General features: G+C 34.3%; 1 protein-coding gene across 1 annotated transcript; it reads left to right on the forward strand.

The window, feature by feature from the left end:
* Positions 1 to 435: 435 nt before the first annotated feature.
* On the forward strand, positions 436 to 4,450 carry LOC130939155 (persulfide dioxygenase ETHE1 homolog, mitochondrial). The gene is made up of 9 exons (XM_057867257.1): positions 436 to 957; positions 1,214 to 1,342; positions 1,420 to 1,527; positions 2,408 to 2,542; positions 2,736 to 2,777; positions 2,913 to 2,972; positions 3,045 to 3,098; positions 3,879 to 3,903; positions 4,070 to 4,450. Exons 1-9 carry the CDS (start codon positions 703 to 705, stop codon positions 4,147 to 4,149), a joined length of 888 nt encoding a protein of 295 aa, XP_057723240.1. The 5' UTR covers positions 436 to 702; the 3' UTR covers positions 4,150 to 4,450.
* The last annotated feature ends 7,893 nt before the right edge of the window (positions 4,451 to 12,343 follow it).

A 12,343-nucleotide genomic window follows, 5' to 3' on the forward strand; every position in this document is an offset into this window, starting at 1 on the left:
GGGATAATTTAAAAATTTTATTAAAAAGTCATACAAAATTAGAATTTAGATACCTTATCGTATGAAATTCATCGTTGAGGAAAAAAATATAGAAAGTCTGTATTTTTATTAAAATTTAGACAGCACTTAACCAATAAAAAAAAGTAAATAATTTCTCATTATTTAATAAAATCTCACATTATTAAAATATCAATAATAATTAATTGATAACTATAAATCATAAAATTTACTAGTTCTCTAACCCTCCTCTCTAATAGGACTTTTTTTTTTCAATTCTAGGAGTTCCTACTTCCTACTTCCTAAAAGGGTACCATAAATTGCTTGCACAGACGGAGTGGTCCACTGTATCTTCATCTGACACCTCGACCTGCCACCCCAGAAACAAAATACAAAAACAATACTACAATAGTGACAAACCTTCGTCGTCCTTCGGCAATTCCTTACACTCCCATTTGCGACCTTTCCTATGCCAAATTGATCGAAAATCGAAACCATCGTCCTCAATAATTCCTTTATTATTTTCTTATTATTAAATTAATTTTATTTTTATCATTCACAACGCCAACAACTACTTTAGCATTATCAATTTATCATCATCCAACAACAATATCATCATATTCATTCTCCATTGTTTCCTCTCTCTCTCTCTCTCTCTCTCCTCGTCATTCGTCAACACTTGCCAACTATTTAAGTTACCCAAAGATGCTTCGTTTTCATCATATCGTTAGAGTTTCTCTATTTGCATCCAAAGCTTCAACCTTTCCTCTTACCTCTGTTTCTCTTTCAACATCAATTCCCAAAAGAACTACCTTCGCACTTCGATCACAAATGACTTCTTTCTCTTCTTCTTCTTCCTCTTCCTCCTCAAAGCTCTTGTTTCGCCAGCTTTTCGAGAAGGAATCGTCTACATACACGTACCTTCTTGCTGATGCATCACACCCCGATAAACCAGCGCTTGTAAGTTTCCAACTTTTTGTTTTCTTTTTCTTTCTTTTTTTTTTTTTTACTGCTGGAATTGTCTGAGAGATTCTATGAGGGTCAAGCTTTTCAAGAAAAAAGTGGTGTCTCCTTATTCTGAATAAAAATTTGATTTTGAAAGTGGGGTCTCTTTCGATATGCGTGCCAAGTGTTTGAGGGATTGCATAATGGTTTATTCTGTTATCTTGAATTGGTCAATGATGAATTCTTTTTTTTTTTTTAAAAACAAATTTAGTTGATAGACCCTGTAGATAGAACAGTGGATAGAGACTTATCCCTTATCCAAGAGCTGGGATTGAAGCTTGTGTATGCCATGAACACTCATGTACATGCTGATCATGTCACTGGGACTGGCCTTATCAAGGTGAGCAGCTGTTGGATTATTGTTATGTTCATTTAATTTGTTTTATATGTGTTTTGTTGTGTACTTATTTTGAATAGAGCAAAGTTCCGGGTGTAAAATCTATTATTTCGAAAGCAAGTGGTGCAACGGCTGATCTTTTTGTGGAACCAGGTGATAAAGTCCATTTTGGTGATCTTTTTTTGGAGGTGAGTCCATAGTGACCTTCATTCTCTTTTTCTACCTTTGTATTGCATACTCTCTGCTGGATTATCTCTAAGGGAATACTTTTAAATTATAATTAATCATAAAAAGTAGCAAATTATGTGATGCAATGAGCTGCATACTTGTTCCTGGACCAGGATTTCAGTAACTATGGGTAAGGCTGCAGCTGCAGGGCTAGTTTGATGTTGCAGCTATTTTGTTCTGCAATGCCCAGTATTTAGAGTGCTATAAATTGAGTTTTGTGTCTCGGGTTTCCTAATGACAAGGAATTATCAATAATACATTACATTTCATTAGGTTTGAGATTGCTTTTGTAGTCTTTGATAAATTTGAAAATTGGATCCATAAAATATTTGGAAGTGTTAAAATAGAATTAGATGCAGCCTCTAGTTATTAAAACAACATCAGTTAAAATACGGCTACCTTAAGAACTAGTTAGGCGTATAGATAAATGATAGATATGTCATTAGACATTAGTTGCAGGTCTTTTTTTTTGAAAGAGATGAGTTGCAGCTTAATCATATATACTAAATTATGATCGCTTTGAAAAGATGGCATTTAAGGCTGTAAACTTTTGTTGAGAAACAAAGGAGGCCAATCCATAATGACTCAATGTTATTTTTATCAAGGATGAAATGAAGAATTCTCTTACTAGTTTTGCCTCCTTGTACACTTGGGATAAAAAAAGAGGTCAAGCCATAACTCACTTTTCTTTTGTTGACTATCGGCTATTCTTTTCCTTTTCATTTTTTTTGTCAAGTGGATTTATTTTTCTTCTTTTGCAAGGGTGTTGATATCATACTTATGTTATGATTTATTGTATGAGCTACTCTGTAATACATTTTATGGCATTGCTCTCTGTAGGTTCGAGCTACTCCTGGTCATACCTTGGGTTGCGTTACCTATGTTACAGGAGATGCTTCTGATCAACCTCAACCTAGGATGGCATTCACTGGAGATGCCCTATTAATACGTGGATGTGGAAGGACCGACTTTCAGGTATATAATACTGTATTTCCATTTCCTTTTGTTTCTGCTTCTCAAAGGCCTTCAGAGTTATATGAACGAAGAACAATGGATAAGTTTGCATTTTTCCTATAGACTGATACAGGGCTGGTGATTCTTACCATATTATTTTGAAGCAATGAACTATATGTAGTCAATTGTATCTGATTCTGTAATTGTTATGCAGGGTGGGAGTTCGGAGCAGCTTTACAAATCAGTACATTCACAGGCATGACTTTAAGATGATTATGCATTATGTTAAGCATAAACTCAGACAAGTTGACCAAGAACTAAGAGAGATAATATATTTCTTGTTCCAAAAGTTGGGTATAATTATGACTCACTCGCATATTTTTGGAAACAGATTTTTACACTGCCCAAGGATACATTTATCTACCCAGCTCATGACTACAAAGGATTCAGTGTATGGAAAGTTTTTAGGTTTTTGCTTGCCAAACCTATTATTAGAGAGTTGCTTACAAGTTACTGATTTCAGGTAAGCACTGTTGGAGAGGAGATGCAGTACAATCCACGGCTAACAAAGGATGAGGTAATGCTTGAAAATGTCCATATTTTATAATCTCAATCCACTAACCGAACATATAGTTGTGAATTGTGTGAAGACACTCTTTTAGAGACTCTAATAAGAGATTTACATGTGATTGTGATTTGAGCAAAAGAGAGATCCTCAAAGCATGGAAATATGGAAAGTAAGAATCACCATTGGATTATAAATTTAAATCATGTGCGAGTCAGTGAGTCCCAATACCCTGATTCAAGGGTAATTGGAACTTCAGTTTCTAACTTTACCAATCTCCTCATTTTAGGGTCGGATCTACTATTTGAATGCTTCAACTGACATCCAATTTACAGCAAAGCTAATATTCTGTGATAAATAACTTTTGTCAGGGAAGCTGAGCTCTTGAAAATGTAATCGAGGATTCTTTGAAACATGGTCTATATTCATGAACAAGTTTGTTTATAAAATATATAGTTCACATTTTTTCAAATATAATATAAAGAACATTAAATTACTTCTTCTCTGATTAGTAGATAAGAGAGTAATGGTCTTATATTATCGTGTTTGCTTACCATTCATTGAACTATCTACTACGAGATGCTGTTTTGTTGATCATGAAACATGAGCAAATCCTTTTGTTTTGATCTAGGATCAAGAAAAATATAATTTTCATATTGTGATGACAAAATTTTGTTTTATAACTAACTAAAAAGGTTATCAACTTGCGGAAATTTCATTTATAATAATACTGCTGGTTAGCCCCAAGATATGTAGTACTTACTATTGACATTGTTTATGCCTCTTTTCCAGGAAACTTTCAAGAATATCATGGCAAGTAAGTGCTAACTAAACTGTTTTTCAAAATAAGCATCTGATTAAAAATTTTTTATACTATAGAAATATAATTGAAAATTAGGTCACCTCAAACTATAAGGTTCTACTTATTATAAATAAAACATCAAAGTTAACTTTTACATGGTTATATTTGATTCGTGCAACAGATCTTAACCTTTCATATCCAAAAATGATCGATGTTGCTGTCCCAGCTAATTTGGTTTGTGGAGTTCAATCCAAGGTGTGAACTTCTTTTAAGTAAGAAATATTTTTGTGTACTCATTTTGACTCGTTTATCAAGCTAAGTAAATGATTATGTCAAATGAGTCCCATATTATGTCTCATCCAATAGTAGAGGGGTGTCTGTGTGAGCAAGAAGCAAGAATGAGTACAAATAACACACTCCAGCAACCAGTTAGTAATGTAATTTACCACGAAAAAGAAGTGTTAATTGGAATTTGAGTTGAACAGAAAATGAAGAATGTAAACTAATAGTAAAATAATGATTGTGGGCCTCAATCTAATATAAATATATACTTCAGTGATTATGCTTATTGTTCTCTTCTGTTTGATTATATTCTATGTTAAGGCATGTTACACGTTGAAGACTAAGCAACAGAGCTCTTCGCTTTTTTCTTTTTTCTTTTGCTTTTGGTTGTTGGTACTGATTTTCATAATTAAGTAACTAACCAATTGGATTAGGGTGAAGAAACATATAATTTATTTGGAAATTCAGGGTTTATCTGATCTTAGGAACAACATTATAAATTTTTAATGGACTATGGGCTCGAATGAACAACTTTGAGAACAAGGTGCTATCTGACTCTCCAAAAGTAGAGATGTCTTTTATATTTACCTGTTTTTCAAAAACAAAACAAAACAGAAAAGGAGAGATATCTTATATGTGTAGTATAATGCATATAACTTAAAATTTTATATAATATAAATATAAAATATAAATATCAATGACTATGATATTTATTTGAAGCTTGAAAGTATACTCCATTTCCAAAGTCAAGATGACATATATCTATTTTTCTCCAACGCCCCTAGGTTAGAATTTCGTTTGTTAAATATAATAACATATGATAAGATATTTATATAAAATTTTTTTTATGAATTAATAGTAAAATTAATCCTTAAAAAATGGCACCATGTCAATTTAAGTTTTAAATTGGTCTTTGAAAATTTTTATTAGCTAGACAATGCATATGATATAAATTATTTTTTGATAGTCATCCTCTAATTAATGGAATGACAAATTTGATTTACTATTGTATTTTACATAGATTAATTTAAAGAATGTATTTTTAAAAAAATTAATGTACACATAAGTTTTTATAATCATTTTGACAATTAACCCATATATTTACCTACAAATTCCAATTAATATTATAATGCATCTAATATTTCGTACACTACGGATTTGTCTATCCATTGCATATGAGGTAGAGCTAAATTTTACATATTGAGACAAATAAACTAAGAATTTTATAATGGGATAAAATTTACTCGCAATATGTTTGCTGATCGAAATTTCTATCCTGTGTTTGCTACCTACCTAATCATATCATATCCGAGAAGGATAAAAGGGTCGTTATCAAGATGTGCCACTCGGGGCTATATAAATTTAAATAAGACAGCAATTTGTAGGTAATCATGAATTCGTGAAATGACACCGAGAACTGCAACTTGCAAGCACGTGGAATTGCGATTTCAGAGCAAACAAAGGATTGTATGTGTGATTGTGTGAATTGTAAGACAAAGCCTATCTCTGCTAGCTGTATTCCTGAATGAATCTCATAAATATCTTTAATTTAGTATTTTGAAGTTTGAAGTGATTATATAGGCTAATTTTTTTTATACGAAAAAAATATTGATTTTTTTTTTGAAAATGATATTATTTAGTATAATTATATGTGAATAAATTTTGTATGTAGAGAGTTAATATGTAGGATGTGTGTTGTAACATGTAAGATGTGTGTTGGACACATCATCATTCTAATAATATATAAAATACGTATTGAACACGTGTCATCATTTTGGCAACATGCAGGATGTATGTTAGACACATTTTTTTCACTTTCACAATACTGTAATACATTTTAAATATCAATATTCAATTAAAACAATATCTTCATCTTTATATTAAAAATAATCTCTGGATTATATGCATAGTTAATTAACGTACAATTAACGTAAAACTAAGGGTGGTTGAGTAATCATATCAAATTTAGTTCCTCTTCTATCTTCTTCTATTACACCAACAATACCTCAAACTAAGGGTGGTTGAGTAACCAGTCTTAGTTTGGAGCAAAATCAAATAAAGGCATTATGAGAAATGTAAAACCTGGATAAATAATAATACAAATAATTAAGGGTAAAGTATTAAATTAGTCATTTATATTTGGGCGTAATCCTGAATAAATTTCAAACGTAGGAGACCAATTTAGTACTTTACCGAATAATTAATTAATAAATTAAAAATAAGTAAAAAGGGGTTAAAAGATTTAAAATTTATAATTTAAAAAATTACTGGTAAAAATTTAACTTAAAAAATAAATTTGAGCGCGAAAATATAATTAATTGCAAAAAAATGTATACTGCCGTTATAATTAACTGTACGTACTTAAGTCTGCCTGGTACTATGTATGAGAAAAAATAAAACTGTAAAAATAACTATAAAATATTTAGAATAAAAACGAAAAACTTATATTAAAGATTTTTGACTCTAGGTGGGGCCAAAGAGCGAATTACAAATTTGCCCCTCATTAAAGGGATAAGGGCGTGATTCACCCTCCATTTCACCAAAAATAACTTTCATTCACCAAAGGAAGGAGAGAGCCATGAAGAAAGAAGGGAGAAAGAGAACTAGCTCTAGTTACTATTCACTCAAATCGGAGTTCCAATTGATGACCTGTTTGTGGCCACGCGATCATCTCATTATCCTCTTCGATTCTATCTAACTTTTGTGGTAAGTAATCCCAAAAATTCTATCCCATTTCTCTATTTCATGGTAATTTCATATTTTTAGATTATGGGTGTTGAAGTTTGTGATTTTGATTAATCTCAATTTCTAGTGGAGTTCTAACCCAAGGTTGTGATACAAAGTAAGAGAACTCTTTTCCTTTGATTTTTCTAATTATATGCGAAAACCTAGCGTGAACAATTGAAAATTTGATGTAATTAGATTGAATGGAGTAACTTGAATGATTGAATTGACTTAGTTCGAATTTGGGTGCGTCACTTGATTGGAGGTAGAATGAGTGAGGCTTGGTTTGGTTGATTAAAGCTTGGGTGTGATCAAAGATGAGATTTAACGAGATTTGAAAATCGCCATCAACGAAGGTACAAATTTTAATTTTGGGTAAATATTATGTAAAGTTATGTGAAAACTTAGGTTAGATGATCTTAGATTTATATATATATATATATATATAATTGAATTTGGATACAAATTGTGGTTTGATTTATATAAAATTGAATTTGATTACAAATTGTAGTTTGATTTCTATTAAGATTATTGATATAAAAATTTGGGTCGGAGGTCGTGATTGAGTGAGGTGCACCTTTTTGGTATGTTATAAGCTTCAATTGAGGTATTGAAAATGTTAAATTCTATTGTGGTTGTTATTGTGAATGAATTATGACTTTTTGAATAAATTTGATGTAAATAAAAAATGGTTAATTGAGGAGAATTGGCTGTTTTAGGTCTTGAATGGCTAGGATGTGATTTAAAATTGGTTTGAGTGTATAGGATGCCTAGAAATTGGTTTATGTTGGGTTTGAAAGAGGAAAATTTGAGGATATGATGAAATCAAGTTATGCAAAATTTTTGTGTAAAAAGTGATTTTTGGCCAACTTCAATGGGCCATAACTTAGCACACGAAGCTTAAAATTGAGTGAAACATATATTGAATTAAAGTTGATAATGAGAACTTTAAAGCCGTCGAAGAACAGAAGAAAAATAAATTGTGGCAAAAGTCATTCATGTTTGAAAATGGGTGTTGAAAACTGAATTATGCAGAATTTACAGTATTTTTGGCTTACGCACGAGGATTGTGTGCGCACGAATGTGATTTCTTGTGCAAACCGAGTCAAGTTCAGCGCGTTCACACGAGGTGTGTGTACGCACCACTGTGCAGAATTTTACGAAATGCTAATTTTCAACTGTTTAGCCTTTCCAGCTTGTTTATAACCTCTTTTAACCTCCGTATGGAGTCAAATAAACAATTGTTAAGCTTTGTATATACTAGGGAGGAATATAATAGATTAAGTTGAATTATTCCTAGATAAACACTTGGTTAACCAGACGAGAATGTCGTGGGAATGGAGGTTTATCCTGCTCACGGTGAGGACGGTAGTTAGTCCCGCTCACGAGATAATGAGACTAAATAACTGATAAACTAATGGGGTTATTGTATATGAGGACTTACGGAATTGATTAAGTTGTGATTATAACTAAAGATGGTTATGAATTCTGATGCGATATTAGGCCCAATCTCGTGAGGATGGCAATACATGACGTTTGCTTGAGATATGGTGCATAAAGCTCAGTGAGGTTGGCGATATGTAACGCCCATTTGAGACTATGAGTATGGATCAGTAAGGACGGTGATATATAACACTCATTTGAGACTGGAAGAATGATCCCCCATGAGGACGGCGATACGTAATGCTCATGGAAGGGATGTTTTCTGAGATAGGGACGGCAATACGTAACACCTATCTCAGGAATGTTGTCGGGTATGGGAAACCAACCAACACGTGAACTAATGGTCTATTTAGGACTAGACATGCATCGTATGCATCTAATTGCTATTGTTTTAGTGTACGTATTAATTTAGCTTGCCTATATGAATACTTCTATTTAACTGCTAATTGTAATATTTGTTGTACTTGCTCTTTGATTGTGTTTGTCTTGCATTAATTATTAATTGTGATTGTTACTGTTGCACTGAATACTGGACTGAGAAATTGTGACATTGGAAATGATTGAGACCAAAGATAGTTACAAACCCGAGATTTTAGTAAACTAACCCTGGATGGATTAGTTGAGCCTTAGGCTTGAACTTCGGTTAAGTTGGAGATTAGGATTGTCTATTGGGTTCATGTTTCTTTATATAGTCTTTATCTAGAACTATTACCCTACTAGAACATTCGGGTTCTCACTCGTCATAGATTTTCTATTTTCAGATCGGACGTGATGCACCTTGCTGAGTGTGCAGGATTCCTTTGGCGAAGGAAGGAAACTTCTGTTGATGCTTATTTTGGATTTAACATTTCTCCACTTTTAAGAATATTATTGTATATTCCTCTTAGAGATTTTTATTTTGGAGAAACAGGATCTTATTTTGCATACCTTCTGGTTTTGTAATATTCTAGACAGCCTTACCTTCGCAGGTCGAGACTAGTAATTATTATGTATCTTATTTCGGAACTTATGTACATATATATATATATATATATATATATATATATATATATATATATATATATATATATATTATGTTATTTTTTCGTGTATGAATGTCGGCACTCGATTTTGTTTATCTTTTCTTCACAGACTTCTAGTTATATCATTCTTCAAATATTATGTATGTATCTTTCTTTCAGGTGTTGTAATGCCTCGCCATCATTGATTTATAACTTAAGCATAAAACTTTATGTGGTAGAGTGTTACATTATAGTATCAGAGCAGTTCGTTCCTATAGAGCCTGAGGAATGGACTAATTATGCTTCTGAGCATACTCTGAGTTGTATTTATGTACTATTTAAGATATATACATGAGTATGCTTTTGGGACGTTGAAGCAGTAGACTTGAGATACTGAGACTGATCACTTTGATATCAATTGTTTGGTGTGAAAATAACCTGAATGGTGTCTCATGGACATAGACGAGGTAATGAGGGAACCGATCTAGCGAATAATCTGACCGATTTTATGGCTGCTTTAGAAAACATGGCTGCTACTATGCAGGCTACTGCTGAGATGTTGGGACAGTAGGCTGGTAATGGGAACGGAGGAGGAGCCAATGGGCGGAATGCGGGAAATGAAGCGTCGATGACCTTAGTCGCATTCTTGAAGGTGAATCCTACTGCCTTCAAAGGAACGACCAACCCCACCAAGGCGTATAATTGGTTCCAAGCCATGGGAAAAGCTCTACAAGCTCAGCACATGTCGGAGGGTTACGTGGAGTTTGCCACTTATCGGCAGGAAGGAAAGGCTCAGTTCTGGTGGAAAGGAGCTTGGTGTTTGTTACAGTATGGTGATGCTATTATTACCTGGGATGCTTTCAAGACTGAGCTTTACAGGAAGTACTTCTTGAACTCAGTAAGGGCGGCGAAAGAGTTGGAACCGATGGAGTTAAAATAAGGTTCTATGACAGTGGCTGAGTATACAAACAAATTTGAAGAGTTATGCTGATTTTTTGAGGTCTGTTAGGGAGCACCGGAGGGCTATAAAGAGTGAAAATGTATTAAGTATGAGGGTGGTATTCAGAATGATAGCATGAGTTCCGTGGTGCCTATGGAGATCTGAATCTTTTTTGAGCTGGAGAACAAGAGTAGAGTGGTGGAAGAATGCTCAAGAAAGACTGCTATGGTGACCGCTGGGAGTTTTATAAGAAATATCAAGTTAATAGTTTTGTGCTGAGGGGCCAAGGCTTTAAGAGAGGTGGCTGTGCACAGCAATATACCCAAGGCCAAAATGATTTCTGAAGGAATGACAACCGCCAGGGTAATGGTAAAGGAAAGTAGGTGAGGACTCCGTCAGATGACCTGAGGTGCCAGAGATGCGGGAGATACCATCCAGACAAGTCATGCAAGGCTGAGTTAGGTCTATGCTACAGATGTAGATTGCCGAGGCATATCTCCAAGAATTGTCCATGTAGGGAGACTCAGGATGCCAGTTGAGCTCAACAATAAGGTCGAGTCTTCGCTATGATGGAAAATGATGCTGCTAGGTCTGATACTCTGATTTGAGGTAACTGTAAAATCGGTAACCGAACCTTAATTTCTTTGTATGATACTAGAGCATCACATTCATTCATCTCGTTTGACAAAGTTAAGGAATTAGGGCTAAAACTTTCAAAATTAGTTTATGATTTGCACGTGCATACACTGGCCTCTAAGATTGTGATAACTAAGTTGTGTTGTCAAGAAGTGCCTTTTCGGATAGAAAACAGACAATTTGTTCATGACTTGATATGTTTGCCTTTGACTGGACTTGATTTGATTTTGGATTTGGATTGGTTGTCGAAGCTTTATGTGTTGCTAGATTATTTTGAGCGTTCCATTCAGTTTTTCTCTAAAGGGTCAGATGGGCCAGTAGTGGCCTGTGGTTATTATTTGAACTCGGTAATAGTGATTTGCAATGGGAATGAGTGTCAGGGTTATGTGCTATTAGCTGCTAGCTCGTCAAGAGATAAACAGAATTTAGATTACAGATAGTATGGAAAAGAGATTTATCCGACCAGGTATTTTTCCGTGGAGAGCACCTATTTTATTAGTGAAAAAGAAATATGGCAATATGTGACTCTGTGTAGATTACAGACAGTGGAATAATATGACGGTGAAGAATAAATATCCTTTGCTGAGAATTGATGACTTGATGGATCAGTTGCAAGGATCTGATATTTTCTCCAAGATTGACTTGAGGTCAGGTTATCATCAGATAAGGATGAGAGTGGACGATATTCCTAAGACAGCTTTTCAGAACTCGTTATGGTCATTATGAATACACTGTGATGTCCTTTTGGTTGACGAATTCACTTGTCGTGTTCATGGATTATATGAATAGGGTATTTCGACCTTTCATTGACAAGTTCATTCATTGATGACATTCTGATATACTCTAAGACTACGGAGGAGCATGAAAAGAACTTTCGAATAGTTGTGTAAATTCTGAAGGAGAGGAAGCTCGATGTAAAACTTTCTAAGTGCGAGTTTTGGAAGGAAGAAATAAAGTTCTTAGGGCATGTGGTAAGCCGAGAAGGAATAGTAGTGGATCTGGCTAAAGTTGAAGCGATGACTGAATAGGGATGGCCAACGACTGTGATGGAGGTGAGATGTTTCTTAGGCTTGGCTGGGTATTACCGAAGATTTATTAAGGAATTTTCGGAGATCGCCCCACCGATGACCAAGTTGACGCGTAAAGATACGCCATTTGTATGGACGTCCAAATGTGAGGAGAGTTTTCAGACTCTAAAGGAGAGGCTAACGACAGCGCCAGTGCTCGTATTGCCTGAATTCTATGAACCGTTTAAAGTGTACTGTGATGCCTCGTTGAAGGGCTTAGGGTGTATGCTGATGCAACACCGAAACATGGTGGCCTATACTTCACGATAGTTGAGGCCGCATGAAGTAAATTATCCCACTCATGACCTGGAATTTGCTGCGGTTGTGTTTGCACTAAAAATGTGGAGGCATTATTTTTACGA

This window comes from Arachis stenosperma, chromosome 7 (genome assembly GCF_014773155.1).
Source record: "Arachis stenosperma cultivar V10309 chromosome 7, arast.V10309.gnm1.PFL2, whole genome shotgun sequence".
Taxonomy (NCBI): Eukaryota; Viridiplantae; Streptophyta; class Magnoliopsida; order Fabales; family Fabaceae; genus Arachis; species Arachis stenosperma.